At 37.6% G+C, this 23,772-nt stretch overlaps 1 protein-coding gene across 1 annotated transcript in view; it reads left to right on the top strand.

The window, feature by feature from the left end:
* Positions 1 to 21,416, top strand: part of dtx3l1 (deltex E3 ubiquitin ligase 3L1) — a 37,719-nt gene extending 16,303 nt beyond the window's left edge. Inside the window, exons 2-5 of the mRNA XM_034571841.1 lie at positions 10,603 to 10,685; positions 10,790 to 10,941; positions 20,093 to 20,301; positions 21,036 to 21,416. Coding sequence (XP_034427732.1) covers positions 10,604 to 10,685; positions 10,790 to 10,941; positions 20,093 to 20,301; positions 21,036 to 21,105 — 513 coding nt within the window. The 5' untranslated portion in view covers position 10,603 and the 3' untranslated portion in view covers positions 21,106 to 21,416. The remainder of the gene's footprint in view (positions 1 to 10,602; positions 10,686 to 10,789; positions 10,942 to 20,092; positions 20,302 to 21,035) is intronic.
* Positions 21,417 to 23,772: the final 2,356 nt, after the last annotated feature.

Raw genomic sequence — 23,772 nt, 5'->3', positions numbered from 1 at the left:
CATCAACAATGCATTAGTTTAGACAATCAGGTCAAGATTCATTAAGTTGGTCAGGATTCAGCATTATCAAGGTTACATTGTATAAGATGTATTAATGATCAATCATAGGGGAAATGAACATAATTACATTGTGCATGATCTAAATGTTACATTTCCATGACCCCTGAGACTCAAAAAGTGCTTTGTGGACTCAAACACTTTACCCACCCTTTCATTGGCATAGTGGTGAGTAGATAATGAGTGAATTTTTATTTTTTGGTGAACTATGCCTTTAAGATATAGCGAGGCAGCATTGCAGCCCTTCCAGGAAGCCCCACATTTGGCTCCATGCCTGTCTGGTTGCGGTTCTGCTCCGGGTGGTAAGGGGATGTTTGGAGCCATAGCTAGGTTGTGCAGGACACAGCAAGCCAGGATAATTCTGCACACCTTCTCAGGTTTATAAAGGAGCTTGCTGCCAGCTGTGTCACATCCAACGAGCCTTGAGCTGTCCAAATGTGCACTATTATATATATATACACTACCGTTCAAAAGTTTGGGGTCACCCAGACAATTTCGTGTTTTCCATGAAAACTCACACTTTTATTTATCAAATGAGTTGCAAAATGAATAGAAAATATAGTCAAGACATTGACAAGGTTAGAAATAATGATTTTTATTTGAAATATTAATTTTGTTCTTCAAACTTAGCTTTCGTCAAAGAATGCTCCATTTGCAGCAATTACAGCATTGCCGACCTTTGGCATTCTAGCTGTTAATTTGTTGAGGTAATCCGTAGAAATTTCACCCCCCGCTTCCTGAAGCACCTCCCACAAGTTGGATTGGCTTGATGGGCACTTCTTGCGTACCATACGGTCAAGCTGCTCCCACAACAGCTCAATGGGGTTGAGATCTGGTGACTGCGCTGGCCACTCCATTACAGACAGCATACCAGCTGCCTGCTTCTTCCCTAAATAGTTCTTGCATAATTTGGAGGTGTGCTTTGGGTCATTGTCCTGTTGTGGGAGGAAATTGGCTCCAATCAAGCGCTGCCCACAGGGTATGGCATGGCGTTGCAAAATGGAGTGATAGCCTTCCTTATTTAAAATCCCTTTTACCTTGTACAAATCTCCCACTTTACCAGCACCAAAGCAGCCCCAGACCATCACATTACCTCCACCATGCTTGACAGATGGCGTCAGGCACTCTTCCAGCATCTTTTCACCTGTTCTGCGTCTCACAAATGTTCTTCTGTGTGATCCAAACACCTCAAACTTTGATTCGTCTGTCCATAACACTTTTTTCCAATCTTCCTCTGTCCAATGTCTGTGTTCTTTTGCCCATATCAATCTTTTCTTTTTATTGGCCAGTCTCAGATATGGCTTTTTCTTTGCCACTCTGCCTAGAAGGCCAGCATCCCGGAGTCGCCTCTTCACTGTAGATGTTGACACTGGTGTTTTGCGGGTACCATTTAAAGAAGCTGCCAGTTGAGGACCTGTGAGGCGTCTATTTCTCAAACTAGAGACTCTAATATACTTGTCTTCTTGCTGAGTTGTGCACCGGGGCCTCCCACTTCTCTTTCTACTCTGGTTAGAGCCCATTTGTGCTGTTCTCTGAAGGGAGTAGTACACACCGTTGTAGGAAATTTTCAGTTTCTTCGCAATTTCTCGCATGGAATAGCCTTCATTTCTAAGAACAAGAATAGACTGGCGAGTTTCACATGAAAGTTCTCTTTTTCTGGCCATTTTGGGAGTATAATCGAACCCACAAATGTGATGCTCCAGATACTCAACTAGCTCAAAGGAAGGCCAGTTTTATAGCTTCTCTCACCAGCAAAACAGTTTTCAGCTGTGCTAACATAATTGCACAAGGGTTTTCAAGGGTTTTCTAATCATCCATTAGTCTTCTAAGGCGATTAGCAAACACAATGTACCATTAGAACACTGGAGTGATAGTTGCTGGAAATGGGCCTCTATACACCTATGTAGATATTTCATTAAAAAACAGACGTTTCCACCTAGAATAGTCATTTACCACATTAACAATGTATAGAGTGTATTTCTGATTAATTTAATGTTATCTTCATTGAAAAAAACAGTGCTTTTCTTTGAAAAATAAGGAAATTTCTAAGTGACCCCAAACTTTTGAACGGTAGTGTATATGTGTGTGTATATAAATATGATTTTCTAAGCTCTCATATGTGATTTCATGCCAGTAGAAATTGCTAGGAGTGACAGATCAATTATAGGTCAAACAATTTAACAACAGCCAAAACTGTTACATTTCAATATGAACATTCTCATATACTCTATTGTAAACTAAGCAAACTATCTCAACTGGTATAGTTGAAGATTTTAATTATGACAATAAATATTGAGAATGAAAGTGCATCAATTTCATGGTTATTTAATACATTTGGTCATCGCATTAGTAAATTAAACAATTTCCGTCTATTAAAGCCTTTTTTATTTAAATATATGGATTTTTAATATACTATGTGTTTAGTTAAAAGGATGTGTGTTTAGATTTTCTAGGACAGGCCTTTATCATTTATGATGTTTGTCCAGAATGATTGGGTGGGCAGAGCCAGATGGCATGAAGATAATCATCTCTTGTTTTTAATGTGCAGTGTGTACATTTGTCATTGTTTACGGGTCCCATTTGAGATTAGATAAAATAAGATAATCCACACAGTAGGGAAATTTGCTGTATTACAGCATCAACAGTAAAAATGGGCATCAGTAAGTAATAAGTAATATGCAATACTTTAGTGTAAGGAATGTAAAAAAAATATCGAAAAATATCGAAAAAAGTATATAGTTAAACTAATATATACAGTGTAAAAGTGTGAGAATATGTATAGTGAATGAATTGCATATGAACCATTGATATGTAGGTATGACTGTCTCAATTCTGTTGGCTAATGCTTTGTTTATTATTTTTAGGTCGCAGTTGATCAGGCTTATTGGTCTGTGGCTGGAGGTGAAAGTTGGCAAAACTGAGATAAGAGCTGTGTGGGTTGTCATGGTTACTGATGATTTGATTTCATTGACCAATCGGTCAAAAACAGGAGATAGGAGTTGCCAGTGGTGTTTATAGATATCTATTGGGTAGCCATCTGAACCAGTTGACTTATTGTTTGGCATGGAAGAGATTTTCTGAGTTGTTCAGAGTTGCAGGATCGCTCTATTATGGTGGCTTTTATTTTGGAGAATTTTGGGAGTTCAAAGTTGTTGAGGAAAGAGTGAATATTGCAAATATTTGTTACATTGTCTAAAGATTAGAATGTCTGATAGTAGTTGCAAATAGTTGTGTTTATTTCTTTTGGGTTGTATATTAAAATTCACTGTGTGTCTTGAATTGCTGAAATAAGTGACTTTTCTGTTTCTTTCCAGTTGATTTGTGAGAAATTTACCTGTTTTTTCATTGTGTTGAAAATAACAAAATGTTGTTCTTTGCACGAGGAATTGGGTCTGTTGATGTATCATGCTTTCAAGCTGTGTTTTGACTTATTTTGAGTTTGATCAGTAGGGATGCAGGAGTGTTTGGAGTGTAGATGTTTCAGTTTGCTTTCCAGTTCTTGTTTTTCTTGTTCCTTTTTCTTCTTGTGAGTGGAGTATGAGATGATGTGTTCCCTGATGACTGCTTTTACAGTTTCCATAAGTACTGATGGAGAAATATCTAGGCTTTAATAAAGGTTGTCCACTCTCTCTTGAAAAGGTTGTTAAAATCTGTATCTGCCAGTGGAGAGGTGCTGAACCGCCACCTACTTGAGGCGGTTTGTGCAGTTCCTTGTATTATATCAAAGCTGATTAAGCCATGGTCTGAGATTATTATTGTATGGATTGCTGAGTTATTAATTTTAGATATAATAGAATTACTAACTAAGAAGTAGTCAATGCGGGAGTAACGTTTGTGAGGGGTCGAGTAGTAGGAGTGTTCTTGTAAAATGGGTTCTTGGTTCGCCAACAATACAGGGCGGGAGTAATGGAGGAGCAAAGAAGACTGAAGTGAACCACAGGGTGTGTTCAGAACCAGTATCCAAGAATGCATTTGCACAGGCCTGCAGCGACATTGAAGACCGTCAGGAATTTTATAGTCTGTTGAAAACTGATGTATCGCTCATTTGATCTTAAATATTTGACTTCTGTATGTTTTAACACTTCTCCAGTGAGAATGTAAGAATGTACAATCCAAGTATTTGTTGTCTTTATTTAATAATACACTTCTTTCAATATTTGCTCGTTGGATTTGCGGAGACCCACTGAGCATATACTCACTGTGGTTGTTGTCTTAGCAGCTCTTCACGATGCCTCTCACAAGCTTACTCAGCAGCTTGGGAAGACGCAGGCAATCACCCCGTTGTCCGCGGTACATCCTGCTTTAGATGTAGATGGATTTAAGTACAGTAAGCACTAGGGGTGTGCGATATTGCCAAAAAATAATATCTCAATATTTTCTGGGAATTTGCAGATAACGATAATTAGACGATATTTGGCATCCTTTAAAAGTGTTTGTAAAAAAGTATTGTATTATACTAGGTTGCTCTTGTTAAGTTAGGATATAAACTGTTGCTTACTAATGATAGTAGTGAAAACAACTTGTTAAGGGAAAGCAGGTCTTATTTATTTACTTCAAACTCAATACAATACAATTTTTTTTTACCAGTGCAGATATTACTGCTTTAATCATACAAGTATGAGTAAAGCATTTCAAACAGACACTTCCCCTTAATGTAAACAAGACATGAATCCAACAGAAATAAAACACTCATAATTAAACATTAGAACAAGAACATTAGAATCTGGATAAACATTCACTGCTGTAAGGTGAAGTGTGCAGCACTCAAGGAAGAACAAAACACAACATATTGTACATATGTCACCAAATCCAAACCTCAAGTTTTGTCAAATAAGTGAAATAAAATGTAAAAAAAAACGATGAAATGTACTGTCAACGTGAGGTATGGCTCGGAGGTTCTGCTTGACCATAAATCTGTTGTTGTCGCAAAGTATAAAACCTTCTGCAGTATATTTTGCAAAGTTTGGCGAAATATATTCTGCTAAAGTTTGCTGACTGTGTTTTTGTTGACTGCCGAATCTTTTCATATTCTGCATATTCTGTGCAGTGGTTAAATCGCAGATGGTGAAACAGGTTGGTTGTTGAGCCATCTTTAACGGTAACCGATTTCCGACATAGTTTGTCGATTGCCCTCTTTTGAACAAAATTCGTCTTTTCAAAGTCAAACCATCGCCATGCTAGTGAAGTTGATCCACGTCTCGCAATTAAATCTGACGACGCAGTTTGCAAGGCTGATGGTGTCTGTGTATCATATTCTGGCACTGTTTGTTCAATCATTTTAAATTCAGTCATGAGTCGACATGTTCGGCAGTTGTGCTTGTTTAACTCTAGCATACGTGTGAGCGGCCCTACTGCATGACGCATGATGCATTACTGACGCTGCGTCATGCAGTTTACCTTTTTTTTTTTTTACGATAACGATAACGTGAGCTAGCACATCGTTAAAACAACAATTAAGATATTATCGTAGACGATATATATTGCACACCCCTAGTAAGCATATTATCCAATTACAATCAGCTAGCCAACTCCAATATGTTAATGTAATGTCAACAATTGCTTCCAACCTGTACTTTTATGGTTCTTTTATTTCTGTAAAGCACATAGAATGCCATCTGTGTATGATAATGCACTCTACAAATTAATTTGCTTTGTTTTTACTAAATTAATACCTCTTACAGATATTGTGTTTCTTATAAATTTCTTTTATATTGCAAGGCAAACCATATGTTAAAATATAGTGTTGGCAGTAGCTGAACCGCAGCCAATGTGAACAACTGATAACCGCAACATGCAGCCGTTCCGCAGCACAGCCATTGTGCCCCTGGGCGTAACCCTGCTCCGTGTGTTTGAACTGATAAGGAGGCCCGTCCTGATTCTGCATAAACTGATGTTACAGCTTCTCTATAAATATCGCAATTATTCTGATCTGGTTAGTTTGTTGCAATAAACTCATTAAAACCCACAACACACAGTTTCAGTCTCTTCTTATGTCACTCATCGGCACCACAACATAAATACATAAATATAAAACATACTTTTAGACTTCTTTATAGTGTCCATCTTCAATTTGTCATTAGTGTCCTTTTATTTTGTACTACTTTCCTATTTTTGTCCTTGCATTGTGTTTATTGTTATACATTATCCAATTAAAAATTATTTGTCCTACTTGCAATATAAAATGAAAAACTTTTGAAAATTAGTCTAAGCCTAACTCTCAACATACACATGCTATCACTAATAATTTAATTTCTGTCAGACAACTCATAACTTGATCAATTCCCCAGAGATGATTATATTTACATAATGGGGAGTGATAAGCAAATATCTTCAACTCCTTGTCGGAGCGTAGGGGTGGTTGCTGGGGTGGTGGAGTAGATGAAATGACAGGCAGCGATTTTGACATAAGGCAGCAGAGGCATTGGCAAGCAAAGTGAGAGAGCTTAAATACACTGCCAAATTGGGAGGGTGTGTATGATGAGAAACTATTTGATTTAATAAAAGGTGATCCATGATAAGTTTTGACTCTAGGGACAAAAAGCAGACCTATTCCAGACGACCTGAGTGGTCTGGATGGTCCATTGTCAAGTATGTTCTAGAAAGTGAAGGGCCACAGCCTGTAAGTAGGACCCTCATATTCTACCCAAATATTAAAATTAATTATTTAGCCGTAATCAAATGATAGAAGTTGCTTCTGAGCTCTTTCTCAATGCAGATGTGACATCTGAGGTTCCCAGCACAATTAAGACAGGATCAGGTTCAATGTGATTATTAAGAGTGCGTTCAAATTTTTTTCCAGTGTTGGACCACTTAACCCTCTTAGCCAAAGCCGCCCCAGCCGTTCATCTGCTACACACAAGAGATATAGCGTGATGCGCACAGCCAGAAAATCGGTGTTAAAGTGACCGTAACGATCCAGATTCATGATCCGACACCGTCGATTAATAACTGAATAATTGTGATTGTCTGTTTGAGTGAAGAGCGACAGAGACGAGCAGACACACACACACACACACCTGCAGACAGGACAATAGTTTTTCCCTGCAGGTAGTGTTGAAACTACAATTTGTTGTGCGCCGAAATGATTTATTTTTCAAATAAATTCCATAAATGCGTGATTTTTCCAAAGTCAAAGAGTAATTGTGTTAAATAATTGTGATTAGCGGGATAAGCGTTACGATAGCCTTGTTAAGCATTTGTGGCAGAGACCCAGAGTTAAATGGGTTTCTTGTAGGCACATAATGTCAGAGGAGAGAGATTTCCAATGGGCTATTACTTTACCCCTCTTAACTTGGTGGTACAAACCCTTCACTTTGCAGGAGGTACAGGTTAGGTTTCCTTGCCTGCGACCGTGAGCTACATTGTTGTCCTGCATTGAAGAAATAAAACCTGCCGAGATCTTGAAGTTTCCATTACAATAGAAGGAATATTTATCATAGAGCAGAATACCCAGCCCCCCAACATGAAGCCACAGAGAGTCTGGCCGCTGTTAGAACAGAACATGTGGTGCAGCTCCATTAAGGAGGCTAAGGAACAATAGACCAGTGAAAAGAGAATAATAAAATAAAATAAATGTTAATTAAAAGAATAATGTATATGTTGTGCCATAATGCATCAAACGTGATACCATAAAATGGTGTGCCTTTCGGCATTCAATAAATTTGGTTATCAAGATAAAAATATTAAATATTAATATTTTATTATTAATATTAAATAATAACTTTAATTGATTAAAGTTACCTCGGGGCACCACCCTTCAAAGGAAGGGAAAAGATAGCCAATTTATTGATTAAGTCTCATAGATTAAGGTTCTAACTACAAATTTTGGAACTCTGATTAACAATTAAATTAATAACTATAACCAAAATTACCATATAGATAGTTAGCTAAGTTGAAAGATATGGGGTTCTTGACAGTGTAGAGGTTGGCGAAATTCACTTATGCAACATTAATAAAAAACATTTGTGAAAGAAAAACATTTATTATGAATATAATAAAGTATAAAAACACAAATTACTAACGGTCTAATTGCTAAACAAAGATAGGTATGTGTGTATACATGTGTGTGTGTCTGTGTGAGTCAGCGTGCTTTCAAGATGGTGGCTGGCCAAAGAGATAACACCCGTCCCCCACCTATTGGAATGTTTACGACCTGTAGAGCTAATGAGGTGAAGAGTTATGCGTGTGTCTGTGTGTGTGCCAAATTAGAGGAAGTTACTAGATTGGATGCAACGAAAGACTGTGAAGAGCATAACAGACTAACATTACTTTCTCAATAACTTGTACCCAAAATATCACAACACCACAAATCAAACTTATAAACCTCACACAGAATCGAATAAACAGTCTTGCTTAGCCTAGTATAATTATTAAGCCCAGTTGTGTTACCAGTCCGTGGAAAGGGGAAAAAGGAAGTTGCTGTGCAGTTCGCAGTTTTGTGTCGTCTTGCTGGTTTCGGTTGAGCGGTATAGCTCAGTTGCTGGCTGAAGTTTTCCTGCAGGACATCGCATCGCTGCTAGGACGTTGGTAGAGCTTGGAGGGCGAGGAGGTTTCCTTGCTGAGATGAGCTGGAAGCTGCACCTTTGTGCTCCTCTCGAAGAGTTGGATGGGAAGAGAAGATGTGAGCTGGAGAAGAGGCTCCACAGCCTTCCCTCCTGTGGAAGGATCGTAGGAAGAGGCAGGAGAGGCTCGACAGCCTTCTCTCCGTTGAGGGAGTTTAGAAAGAGAGAGATCGAGAGCGAGAAGCTGGAGAACTTAGCTTATATTGGCCCGGTGACCTCACAGGTCATGGGGTCCAGAGTGACCAATGGGAGTTGAAACCTGTGTCCCTGGGGGGGGTTTCCACCCCTCTGTGTGAAGTTGATGCCCTCTGGGACATTGAGTTCCTTGCTCTGGTTTTTAATGGCCCCTGGGAGACGGAGTCCTGGAGGGACATGCTGCTTCCGGCTTTGATGGCACATGTAGGCCGAAGTGTGGTTTCACACAAAACCATGGCCCAACATATATATCATACCAGTATGTACACAAATACGAAAGGAACCTCCCTATAATCTAAGGGTTAACCTCATTTCAACCTTCAAGTCCATTTGGGTTTTGAGAAACAACATAAACTAGCCCATCATAACATAGTGAAAACACAACAGGATAGTCTACTTATTTTGACGATGCATGTTTCAGAAAATACAAATAAAAGAACTATTAAATAACACAGTGTTCACCATAAGATAGTTCAACTGCATATGAAGTGCAAATGCAAATTCAGTCAATTTAAGCTTTGAAAACAAAGTGGTGGTTCGATCTTAGTCTTCCCCATCTGTATGCCGAAGTTTACTAGGGCAAGATACTGAACCCCAAATTGCCCCTCAGAAATGGTGCTGTGTGAATGGATGATTGGCAATAACCTGTACTGTAAAGCGCTTTGAGTGGTCATCAAGACTAGAAAAGCACTATATAAAAGCATTATATAAATACAAACCATTTACATTGAAGTTAAGTTGCCTTCCAATAAACAGGAAATGTAAACAAAGCGACCTTATATTTCCATCAACTTTATATTTGACATTTGACAACCGTCAACCAGTAGACGCTACTCCAAAGTGCTGTTCTTCAAACTGCTGCCCTGTCTGGGTCTGTGAAAAAATGTTCCTTGCCGACAGTTACCTGTAGTTTTGGTATGGTATTGCATTCCAAACCTCATTTCCATTTTATCCCTCAAAAGCTCTCTTGCTCTTTTAAAAATTGCAGGGGGAAAATCTGGATCCTCTGTCCATTGAAAGTTATCCGCTACATCTTTGCCACCTTCCGCAGTATTTCTTTCAGTTCGTAGGTGTAGTGCATTTTGAGAGGTCAGACAGTTTGGACATATAAAATATAAAAATTTCAATCAAATTGACCCAAATTGTTTATGGACAATATTCTTCCCCATATAATAAGGGAAAATAGAGGAAGGAATATATGAACACAACCGTGTTCATAAAACATGAAAAGTAATAAATTAGAAATTTTATTTATGTTTTTTACATTTGTACAAGTTTAACATGTGGATGCAATTAGTACTGAATATATGTAATTCGTTTAGGACTAGGATAGGGAATTCTTTGAGAAAACTGATTTAATTGTCATTATAATATCTTATTGAGTGTATTTGAAGTGCACCATTTAAGGTGGTGGTAAACGACTGCTTAATTCATAAGTCCTTAATGACCGTAATGGCCATAGTGTCACATCAGAGAGTGAATCCACAAAATCTACAACAGTCATGTGAATAGATACACCCTCTTTTCTAAGTGGGGGAACATCAGTCTGCCTTCAAAACGACTCAGCATATCCACTGCTAATAACTAAGTAACTAATTAACTAAATGCACATTCTGAGGCAAAACCACAACTGTCAAACTGGCTTTTGTGAGTGTCTCTTTTACATCACTGCAATCCACTTAAAATGTTGTGTTCTTCACAATGTTAATTATTGTATATTGAATACTTTGAATTCATCCAAACCTTTTAATCTGCTTCCCCCTCTGTGTGTTTGTCTCCTGCTGCACAGTATGGGTGCTGGCCAGAGCAGCGACAAGTTCCACTGTAACCGCTATCTGAATGGACAGGGACCTCCATCACTGGTGCAACAAGGTCTTTCACAAATATGCACTCCTAGTTCTTTGTGTCTATTGAAATTTCATTATTATTATTATCAGTTCTGGATAATTCATATATAATATCTGCTGTCCATGCAGCTAATGATGGGGTGAATAGAAAATACAACGTACTAAATGGCTGCCAGCCAGAGGGCCAGACAACCTGTGTAATCCTACACAGAGACCTGCCAGGATTCCCTAATGACAACACCCTACAGATCAACTTCATGTTTCCAGATGGAATCCAGACAGTAAGCTTGGCTAAACCAATATCGTGCATCTGTTTATTGTCTGAATTACAGTTGATCCTCTATCAAAATTTGTCAAATGACTGTCTGGCTTCTGGTTTGAGTCACTGGCTATATATACAAATGGACAACATGACAGCTCCCCAAAAGCTAAGCCTCAATTGTACCCTGGTGGCTCGCTGTAGTATAGGTCCTAAACCCTGCTTAATGTGTGCTTAATGGATGAGACATGGGCCAAATAAAAAGTAAAATAAATTGAGATCATTTTTTTTTATCAAATATGGTTTATATCATTTTCAGCACACCTCCCTACCCTTACATGAGGCTTCATTGAAAGTGAGGCATGGAGAACAGAAGCTAAAAGACCCTATCACAGAACAGAGCAGGTATCAATGACAACACATGGCATGGATTTGGTAAGATTCAGTAGGGAAAGGAGGTGCGGGGTGGAGATGGGTTGTGAAGTAGCTATCCGTTGAAGCAAGAAGATTACACAGGCTAAATCAGATACACACAAATTGTGATTTGTGAATATGGTATTGACAAAAAAAACTTAATGATTGATAAATCTGTTTAAATAGAGAGTGCAACAGAGTGTGCGACATAGGCTTTGCCAAATCAATTAAAAGGAGAAAATTTGCTGAACCACCAGCTAATGTGGGCTGGTACAAAGTACTGCTGCAGTCAGTTGAGATACTGGATTGTAGCTAAGCTTTACTTTGTGACCTGCTTGAAGTAATGCTATACTCAATTTATTTTAAAAGGTGATGACAGACAGCTGAGACTGACTCACAATTGGTTGAGCGTGTGTATTGGTCCAAATGACGCTACAGACATAAGAGAGGTACCCTGAGTATTTTGGCTTAATTTAAGTATAGTGGGTGCAATTGGAGACACAGGTTTCATCTTTAAGTACAGTCTCTGGTTTGGTGATCAATTCCCCTAAATTCTCCCCAGATGATGATTGCACTCTTGTGTATGGGACTGTCTTTGGTGCATAAGCTGATAAGGTTTTCTGGCTTCTGGGTTACTTCTTGGTCGCCCATAGGTTCTCCACAGTAATATGACTTCTCTGCTAGACTTGCTTCAAGTTTGAAACCATGTATATAGTTAGACAAATGGAAACAGGAACCAACAAAGAACGTAATCCTCAAGAATGTAAGATAGCATTAAATGCTAAAATCGTTGCCATCTTCTGTTTATAGGGACAGCAAGTCATAATTCAGTTTCAAGATTTTTTTTAGCTTAAAATATATTTCAATCATACACAAGAAATTATAACCAGTAAAGTTTAGACATAAGGAGATCATTGAACAGAGTTTCACTGCAATGAACTCAACTAAAACCTGTGGGACACTATGGAGGCAATCACAAACATGACTCCAGCTAAATATTGTCTCAGTACCTCTGATAACCAGCAGAAAGCATGTGAGCTGAGTGACTTTTATTTGAGATTTGAAACTCAGGACTACTCCTCTGAATATAGGGATGTTTTAGAGACAATCCATGTAACTGAACAGGATGCAAGGCTGGTGATAGACCCCTTTAAAGTCCAATCACTTTTTAAACACACAAGCACTAAGAAGGCCACAAGGCCAGGCGGTATCCCTGCATTCCTCTTCAAAAGATTTGTAGAAGAGCTTTCACTTGCATGGTGCCCCATCTTCCAGAAATATGTGGATTCACACACTATCAGAGTTTGTCCTTTTAAGCCTTAGGTGCAGCACACAAGTCTAAACTGACTGAATGTGAAATCAGTGTGGAGAGCACTGACCACTGTCATAGAATTACTGTTGTAGTCTGATTTTTGAATTGAAAATCTTATATTGTAAATTACAGCACACTTGTAATAACAGTAACAGTCAACACCTTTTAAAGCACTGTCTTAATAAAAAGGGAGTTCATATCTGACTGATTTTATTAACTGATATTAATTGATGAAAAAGCAGCCATTAGCATTAGTATAGGAAATTGTGGATGGGATAAATTGAAATGAATCTAGATGCATTGTTGTGCATTCAAATCGCTGTCTGCTGAAGGTGCACTAGTGAGCACATAGTCATCATAACATGTCAGACAGGGAGCACCTCCCAGCTCCTGTACCTGTTGTACTGGTTTTTCTTTGCTTGTGTGTAGCTGAGTGGTGATGAACAAAGGACTAAGCTACCAGTTCCTCAAGTTTAAAGCCAATTAGCCTAAAGACAAAAACTAAAATAGTTAATTTGTGTCTTGCTAGCAAACAGACAGCGGGTAGTAAAACAAACATCATCGAAATGTGTATTTTCGGGAATTTTTTCTTTCCATTAGAGTGAAAGAAGACGACATGTCCCATGTTGACAGTCTCTGCTCCAGCCTCCAACAGCAACTGTACTTTTTACGCAGACTCAGGTAGTATGGAGTGGAGCAGAGGTTTATGCTGTTACTCTACCAGGCTGTATTATGGAGCTGGTACGGTAACCTGTCTGTAGATCAACCGTCTGGTACAGACTGCCCTGAAAATTGTGGGGGTTAAAAACCATCTGTCCCTGCAGAAAAAATATGACTTGTCTTCAGACAAAAACAAAAAAATGTGTCTGACCCAACCCACAATCTTCACCCAGAGTTTCAGCCTTTACCTTCTGGCAGAAGATTGAGGGTCCCCAAGTGTAAGCTGAACCGTTATAAACATTAATTTCTGTCCATGTCTATTAAGCTCCTCGACAACAATATGTAATAAGGGATCAGCAATGTCACCTCTTTGGCAATATTTAGTATAAAAAGGTTGCACAATATGTCACAGTGTAATATTACGTCATTGTCAGCAGATGTGTATGTGTATATGTGAACTGTGGCATGTGTATGCAAGTATTACAGGCCAATGTGTAAGAGATTTGATTTGATTTTATGTGAAACTGCAGGCTGGACAGTGCCCAAAGCAAATTTTGCATTGGGGACAATAAAGTATATCTTATCTTATTTTATATTATCTTAGCCAGGCTAGAACATTTAGTTTTAAGTGTCTGAAGTGTTATATGACAGATACTACAATTGACTAAATTAAATTAAATTATAATCTAGAGCTTTCTGCTCACTTTTTTCTTTCTTCATAGCTACGCACGCATTCATCAGCCCGTCCCTCTCGCTCTCTTCTTTCTCTCTCTTGTGCTGACACAAACACACACACTCACACACATAAACAGTGTAATCGGACACATGTGTAAACTCAGACTGGGTAAAAACAACAGAATTTGTAAACTTAGGCAAAGTATGGAGATGGCGGTGCACACTTGGTTTGGCTTGATTCGGTGGGCAGTGCGCAGTGAGCGGTTTTCACTGTCTTATAATTCAACTATCATTACTTATTTTGCCACTAATTGTAGAGCATATTCTGTGTAGATTTTGTCAATTTTTTACACTGTAATATTCACTGCTCAAAAAAATGTAGAGGGCACTTAAATCACACTTCAGATCTTGATAAACAAATTATTTAAGTTGAAAATCTTTACTGATGTACATTCTGAAGTTTGTTGAGAATAAAATGACATCAATGGAAACCAAAATCATCAACCCTTTGAGGGCTAGAATCAAACCCCCCCTGAAAATCAAAGTAAAGATTTTAAATCACAGGCGGATCCAACTTGCGTGAATTTCATCACGGCAACTCATATTGTGACTCAGTAGTGTGTTTGGCCCCTGTGTGCCTGTATGCACTCTGGACAACATCTTTGCATGCTCCTGATCAGTCGGTGTATGGTGTCCTGGGGAATCTCCTCCCAGACCTGGATCAGGGCATCAGTGAGCTCCTGGACAGTCTGTGGTGGTACTCGGCTGCGTAGGATACACTGATACATATTTGTTTGTTTTTAGGTCTTGGTCTTTATTTTTTGTATTGAATATGAGATGATTTTCCCTCTCAGTACTGCTTTGGCTGTTTCCCATATTAGTGTTGGTGAAGTGATTGCTGAGTCATTGGTTTCCATATAAAACGTCCATTCTCTCTTGAAATTAGTCAAATTCTTCATCTTTAAGTAAGGATGTGTTGAATCACCATCTATGGTTGGCTTTAGTTTTGGTTTTGTGGTGCAATATGAAGCTGATTGGGGCATGATCTGATGTGATGATTGGATGAATGGTGGGGTCAGAGATGTGTCATCATAGAGTTGCTTGTCAGGAAGTTGTCTAATTGTGAAAATGATTGATCATGATTGAGAACAGTAAGTTTAGTCCCTGGCTGACAGGTTTTGTAGCCTCTGAGTATCGCCAAGACCCAGATCTGTTTATTGTTTGATTTTCTGTGTTGAATGCCAGTTTTTGATATGGTGCGAGTTTGTTGAACTGTCTTCTGCTGGGTTGACAACTGTGTTAAAGTCACCCTCAATGATTATTGATGATGTTGAAAAATCATGATAGAATGTTGCGTTGTCTGCATTGGGACCATAGATACTTGTAATTGTTAGACTGATGTTTTTAATTGTTCCATTAATAATGATATAGCGTCCTTCTTGGTCTGTTATGGTATGGTTGTGGATTAGTGGTGTGGTTTTATCAATCAGAATTGAGACGCCTCTTTTTTTGCAGTTGTACGTGGCAAAGTATGTTCGATTGAAATGCTGCTTTTTTAACATTTTGTGTTCACTGTCTGATAATTTGGTTTCTTGAAGTAAACTTGTTGATGCCACGTACGTTCCAGGTGACACATTTTAGTGCTGTGACCACTGGATTTGTTTTTTAGGTTTGGTACAGTTGTTGACATCTTGATTTGTCTTGATCTTCCCGAACAAGGGGGATGTGATACCAGGGGAGGGGGGAGGAAAGCAAATAAGCAGAATGAAAACAAGAAGAGGTAGTGGAGACAAACAAAGACAGACTAAGACAAAGACACATAGATACATCATGTGCAAAAAGGTAACAGTGGTACATTAATCAGAGACAATTTGGTGTAAACTGGGTGTTCAGGTTTAGCTTTCCGGTGTTATTCCATCAATCTATCCTTGACCATCAAATCTACCTATACACATCTAATATACACATACATACTAAATAATAAAAATAAATAATATATACCTTTATACACTTGTATTTCCTTTCTCTCTGACACATACACACGCACACACATTAGAGCCACAATAATCAGCTTTAGATACAGATATTCATACATTTACACATCCATTCAAACCACCATACACACACACATTTACATCCATACATATACACTCGTAGACAGAAAGACAAGAAGACAGACAGACACAAGCAGACAGACATTTTTTCTGTTTGTAGCGTTTCAATTTGTGACTGTGTGTATTCGAGACTGGCCTTAAGTTCTTTTATGTCTGCGTGTAGTATTTCCAGAATTGACAGTTTATTGTTTATGGATTCGAGTACACTGACCTCAATAGTTATGCTCCCGTTGTCGTCAGCTTCCGTGGACCATTCTCGGCGTGGTTGTTTCTGTGGTGAAGTCATGATGTCTATTCTATAGAAATACTTGTCAACGAGCTGTTGTAGGTCATCCAGTGTTTGCGTTGTAATCCAGGGAAGATGACCGGTGGTGTTTTATTTGGTTTTGTAATTTGTTTGTAGCTACTCTAACAACAGGGTGTCGCCATGATGAATCTCCTGTTGTATCGCAAGGTTGTCAGTCACAGTGGCATCCTCTCTGATGTAAATCTATAATAACACGTTAGGTCATTAAAGTTGACAAGTTATGATCTTGATCTTTACAATAATCCAAATAATATGTACCCTAAAAGCAAGAATACAAGAAAACACTTAACAGATAAACTGCAATTTATTTGAGCATGGAAATAATGAACATAAATGACATTGTAAGTCTGGCATTTCATGGTGACGAAGCTCAAACCCAGGATTATCTTGCACACTACTATTCACCTCTCAATCTAATTAAATGCTCTGCTATGACAAATTTATCATCAGAATTTTTCTAACCCATTTTCTTAAACTACAGAAGTCTGGTGCCACTGGCTCAAATAGAGCGTCTCTTTAAACAAAAAAGTATCGCTATCGAAATTCATAACTTGTTATTGAAACCAAGGTTTTGGTATTGTGACAACACTACTCAGCTTTAGTATCTTTGGTTCACTTGCATAGATATTTTTGCCTTTACCTTTCTAAAAGGTCACTTTTCGTTACCCTCACCTTGCTTCTGAATTTGGGACAACCTGCACACCAAATCCATGACCCTGCTGACCACATTTTTAAACCATTTGATAAATTTACAATTGACGATTACAATATAGATGTTTACCCAGACATTAACTTCTTTTCATCATTTGATGATTGGAACCTATGTACTTTTTACAGTGAAAGTCAGTTTACTGACATGTGTATCCATGCCTCCAAATGTATTTTCTACTCTTCATTTGAACATAAGAAGTCTTTCTAAAAATGTATTTAACACTTGATGGTTTTTCTGTTATCGCTATTGTTAAGTGATTTTAGGTGATATAAACTTTAGGTATATTGGACACCAATGTATGAGTTTTTAAAATATCCTTTATTCTAATATTTGTTTTCCCTCTTATTCATAAATTTACACGAGGTAAGGAAAATTCTGCAACATTGATATATATATATATATCTTAAGTAACTCATCGAACGATGTAATGAAAGCTAGTGTTTTATATTTAGACTGGTCAGATCATTTCCCCATATTCCAATACTCTGTAATCAAGGTCAGTAAAGCTAAAGATTCCAAGAAAATATTCCAAAGAAGAATAATGAGCAAATTAAATATGTTAAAATATGCTTGCTAGAATTTCATGGAATGATTTATTTAAGGAAGATAATGCTGATTTTGCATATCAAAACTTTATAAAGGTTATTACTATTAGTTTTAATGGATGTTTTTAAATGGTAGGCTCATTAAGAAATACTGTCAAGAATTTAATAAGCCATGGTTTACTGCTGATTTGCTGAAGCTAAAGAGAAAAAAGAAAAAGAAAAGTCTTATCACATTACTCTTACCCATAGAATTTACAAATCTACTGGAAATAAACATAATTATATTAATAGATTTTTGAAAAAGAAATACTTTAACAAAAGTTTTAAGAGTTGTTCAAAGGACATTAAAACTACCTGGATAGTAATAAATCAGTTGTTGCTTAGAAAAAAGACTACTTCTGAGCAACCCTCATCCTTTCTGGAAGGTGAAAGTACTCTCAATAATCAATTTGATATATTAAATATTTTGTCAATATCGCTTATGAATTAGCTAGCAAAATTCCAAGAAATTTGTATTTTTTTAAATAGATTTTTCAAAAGCTTTTGATACAGTCAACCATCATATTTTACTGGAAAAGCTATTTCCATGGTGTTTCGCATACATGTTTGAATTATGTTTCCAACAGAAAGCAATTTGTTTCAGGTATGCTATTCAAGCAAAGCCACTACTAGCAAAGCTGATCTTTGGTGTTCTTAATGGGTCCATTCTTGGACTGTTACTATTTCTTATTTACATTAATGATTTGGTCTCAAATACCCTTTACCCAATAATGTTTGCAGATGACACAACCCTAGTTAAATTTTGATGCCCCAAGTTCAAGGACAAGATTTCTGGCAATTATTGCTGATGAAACTTTGAGCTGAAGAGAACATATTGACTGGTTCAACAGAAAAATAAATAAATCTAGTGGTTTAGTAAGGAGGGTTAGTCAGCTTGTCACATCAAACTGTCTTATTCTTTATTATAGCCTAATTTATCCCTATCTTATCATATCGTAATTTAGTTTGGCCAAGTACTTTTCCTACTGCCCTACACAAAATGCTGGTCCTCCAGTTTTATTCAGATAGCAACAGGATTCACACAATTTCACCCAAATGGCAGATTCTTACTATTTATGAAAGTAATATTTTTCGAATGTGATTTTCAATTCAAGATTTACTTCAAACCAAATTCACAGATCCACTTTTATTTAACTCCTCAATCGTAAGATCCTCAACCTCCTACATTCCTCACTAGCAGAGATCACTTTTCAATTAGATTTAGAGGAGCCAAATTAGGGAATGACTTTTCACAGGTGGCAAACTGTTCTTTTATAAAATGCAAAAACAAAATTTTAAATACCATTTAACTGCTGCTTTATAGCTGTTCTTTATGAATTGTTGTCTTTGAGATAGGATTTGTTTTTAACTACTATGCTCAGAAGTCAATGCATGTGTATACACACCACACACTCACTTTGATGAATCAGCACACCTGTCCACATCAAATACACACATTCTTTTTTCTTTTATTTTTGTATTGATAATTGCGTTGCTTTTTTGTTTTGTTTTTTGTTGGGCTATCTATGTTTTAAATTTCTTGACTTCTCTGTTGTGACGCTTTAACAATATTTAGATAGAGGCTTCAAAATAAGCCCACTGGGTTTTCTACCTCCCCCTGCACTGATTATTAATATTTGTGTGTTTTCTTTTTCTGTGCTAATTAAACATAAACACAGTGTTTTAACTTTGTTGTTGCAGAAGAAGTGCCGCCACGTTTATCCAGGAATATAGATGCCACTGTTCTGTTTTATAATGTTAATAGTCTTTTCTTTTTATTTATTGTTTGAAGGCTACATAGCCACTTTAGTTTTTTGTATGTTCAAATATTCTTATAAAGGAGTGTGTGTTGAAGTAAATAGGATGGTTTCAAGAATCGTGTTATAGAGAATCGTGGATATTTCATAATATTGTTATGGACTACAAAATGTTTGGTATCGTGACATCCCTATTTTGAATAAGATGTAATTCTCTCTGAAAAATATAGAGTGAGCTGCTATAGTCTAGATGAGAGAAAATTAAAGCATGAATAACAATCTAATTTCTCTTTGATTAAATTTAGCTGAACTTGGAGTTGCATAAAACATGAATGGGTAACTTTTTAAACATGTTTGTTCAGGCTGAGGTTGCTGTAAAAAAAATGCAAGGCTTTCGCAGTTTTGGTTGACAGTTTGGGACAGAGAGCCAAGATATTTAGCAGAATAAGTATTAACTGTCACATGGCCAATACACTCAACCTCAATCTTTTCCATAATTAGCTGCATAAATTTCTAGGGTATTTGTCACAAATGCAGTTGTTGATATTAAGTTGACAAAATTGTACATACCCTGAAAATAATTTATAGGAGACAGTGATGTTTGGTGCACCAGTGAAACCTAACTTCTCTGCCTGCAGGAAAAACATCCTCACCCTGGCCAACCATATTCAGGTCTGCATCTCTGTGCTTACCTGCCTGACAACCTTGACGGCAGGAAGGTTTTCAAGCTGCTGGACAAGGCCTTTCACCAGCAGCTCTTGTTCACTGTTGCTGCTGGTAAAGATGGAGGGGACATGGTCAACTCTTCCATCCCCCTAAAAATACAAGCATATGGAGGGAACCAAGTGTAAGTTAATATTGCAAAATCATGGTGTAAATGATGCCGTTTGGAGTCAAATTTAAATGTTGCGGCTTGCGGACACTTAGATGACACCTCAAGAGCAGTATGGAGGAATTTCTTATTTTTGGAGTCCAAAAAACGTTTGTGGACTCAAACACTTTACCCACCCCTCCATCGGCATAGTGATAATGATTGAATTTCAATTTTTCGGTGAACTATCCCTTTAAGGGCAGTACATTTTAAATATAATGTATGTAAATATACACAGAGGAACTAATGAGGGAATAGGATGCAGGTGAGTATGTGGGTGGGGAAACTCAGGTGAAGGGGTAATCAGAGGCTTGTGGGAGTGACTGGATCTGAAATGACAGGAGAACAGAGACAGGATCAAAACAATGCATGGCAGACTAGGCTGTGACAATTTGACCTGGTCTTGTTTATTATTTTTAAGTGAATAAATTAGATGCTTGGTGGCTGTGATACCAAAAATGCCAAAATTACTGCATTTAAGCAGCAAAACAAAAAACATCCAGATAAAACTTGACACAAGCTTTGTTTGTATAACATTTTAGGTAAACACTGCATACACTAAGGCTCTATGTATTATGTTTGGGGTCCAGATCTTTGCTGGATTCAAATTTTCGTCAAAGTTAGTGGGATGGGAGCATGAGGGAGAAACACTTTGCGACCTACTGCTCCACCTAAATGTAATCGTCTCTTTGAAATTTGTGTTTTCTCAGTGAATGCTATCCAGACTCGGACTACCTGAAGACTGTGAGAAAACCCCTGAAGGATAATGGCAATGAATGACACACAATACAAACTGCTGGATGAAGGCATAGTAAAGTTGACCTCTGAAAAGTCAAACAATCTATTCTATTCTATTCTATTCACTTGATGAACTAGATTTTTAGATTCTTAATTATCATATAGTACCGACAGAGAGGTGTCTGATTGGTCCCAGATTTATTCTGCAGTAAGATATATACAGCCAGAGATATTAGCCATTTCCAAATTGCGCACTTTAGGGTTGAATGCAGCCCGCAAACTACAATGACAGTCAGTAAAGCGAATAACTCTGCCAATATGATTGTCTAGCTCTCATAGTAGAAATATTCAAAAGGGAAGTGATCATATTTCTCATAAAATTAGTTTAAGACAGTGAAACCAAAATTTAATAGTTTAGTAGTTTATGTAATCCTTCTAAAAATGAAATAAACAAAAAGACATGGGTGAAAAAATAACCTCCATTGCAAAAGTAATAAGCTCTAAAAGCTTACCCTAAGATAAAAGGACTCCTCTTCTGGCAATGTGAAAAGAGACAATAACCTTTTAGCAGGTTTACTTATTTTCCAAAAAACTAAAAAATGTATGCTCTATTTTGTATTGAAACTTCACGAACACAATTCAAAATGCCACAAGACTTGTCCACAGCGTAAAGAAGGAGGTGGAGTGCCCACATATTATAAAATGAAAATGATATACAGAAAACAGTCATTTCTTTTGGTCTATGGATTCAGCTCTTTCTATTCACATACCTCACAACAAACTTTAGTATACTAAAATACAGCAGGTCATATTTGATTCCCAGAATCTCCAATGGTCTCTTCCATCACCAGACAAAAGCATAAATCTCTCATTGATAAAACATCCTTTTTCCCCCAACATAACAACTTCAGAAATCAGTGATTTCCACATAGAAATAAAGGGAGGGTCATCCCTGACCGATTTCACCATAATGCCTTTACTTGCCCGTATCAAAGGTGATTGAACAGTATCTTGATGTTATATTAGTGTGTCAGGAATATTTCCAAGGAGACATAGAAGTAGATTTGCAAACACTTGATTGTCTAATGCTGTGTATCTCAAATGTATTGCATTCCCACAGGCATTGAAGCCAGGTGCCAATGTGAGTTTTACATTGGAGACAGTTAGATTTATACTTGTGATGTCTATTACTTTTAATATCTATATTTTTGTTAATTAATATAATTTATATGGTTGTGGGTTTTATATTATACATATTGTTTTATAAGCACGTTTTTACTTGTAGTTATTATGATTGTTATCTCTACATTTGTCCAATGTACACCAAGATGTTAACCATGCCAGTTTTTCCAGATGCAAACTAAACATCTTTTAATAACATGTTTGTGCTCTTTATAGTCCAAAATAAAATCTCTAATGGGTTAGAATCTATGATTTCCAGTGAGTTGGTTTTCTTGTAGGCATAATGTCTGGCCTAAGTATTTTAGAAATCTTTATTTGAAATGTGATACTAAGCTTTCAAAGATTCAAATGTTTTTAAATTCTCCATTCTCAGATATCATTCTATTAATCCCATTGTGTAAAATTTGGCCTTGTACACTATGGTGATAAGTCAGGGTTATCCCCAATGCAGTTGGAACATTAATCGGGTGGGTTTTTTTCTTACTTTTTCCCTATTTCAGAAGGGTTAATATATATGGTGCTAATGAAAGTGACAACAGTTGCAATGGCAAGTCAAAGGCAAGACAACCCTAAAAAAAGGAATGGTTTTGCATGTGGTGGCCATAGACAATTACTCTCTTTTTATCATTCCTGATTGATTCTTCACTAGTTTTGTGTTCTGCTAGTGTCCTTGTCACTACTGGTAGCACGAGGCGGTACCTGCAGCCCAATCAGGTTGCACAGGTAGTCCAGCGCCCCCAGGATGGCACATCCATACGTGCGGCTGCAAGAAGGTTTACTGTGTCTCCAGGCACAGTCTCAAGAGCATGGAGGAGATACCAGGAGACCAGCCATTACACAAGGAGAGCTGGACAGGTCAGGAAGCAGGACCGGTATCTGCTCTTTGTGCGAGGAGGAGCACTGCCAGAGCCATACAAAATGATCTCCAGCAGGCTACTGGTGTGCATGTTTCTGACCAAACTGTCAGAAACCGACTCCATGAGGGTGGTATGAGGGCTTGACGTCCTCTAGTGGGACCTTTAGTTTCTATTTAAAAAAATATAAAATTCTAAAATTATTTCACTTGTAGTTTGGCTTTTTTGAAGACTAATTGTACATGATTCTTGCTGTTCTGGGTTTGTACTGTAATGGTTGAATGCACTTATTGTAAGTCACTTTAGATAAAAGTGTCAGTTAAATGATATGTAATGTAATATAATGTAAATTGATGCCATTGACTGGCCCTCACGCTCCCCTGACCTACATCTAATTGAGCACCTTTGGGACATTATGTCTTTGGGTGTCCGTGTATCTGACGCCGCCAAATACTGCTTTCACATATGGACGGTATGAACTGTCAATACTGACAATATGTATTTTTGACCTGCCCAAAGCAGATATCATGTGAGTGTGAAGTTTGCCCCCATTACTCTCTCTTCTCCCTCTTTCTCTAACTGATGATAAAGTTCACCTGTGGACCGAACGGCGCCGAAACTGATGGACGGAGAAGATTGGACCAAGGTGTGTTAAGGAGCGGGGACGAGAGCG

The sequence above is a fragment of the Hippoglossus hippoglossus genome, chromosome 20 (genome assembly GCF_009819705.1).
Source record: "Hippoglossus hippoglossus isolate fHipHip1 chromosome 20, fHipHip1.pri, whole genome shotgun sequence".
Taxonomy (NCBI): Eukaryota; Metazoa; Chordata; class Actinopteri; order Pleuronectiformes; family Pleuronectidae; genus Hippoglossus; species Hippoglossus hippoglossus.
Note: the sequence above shows the minus strand (reverse complement) of the source record. Positions and strands in the feature narration are given on the sequence as shown.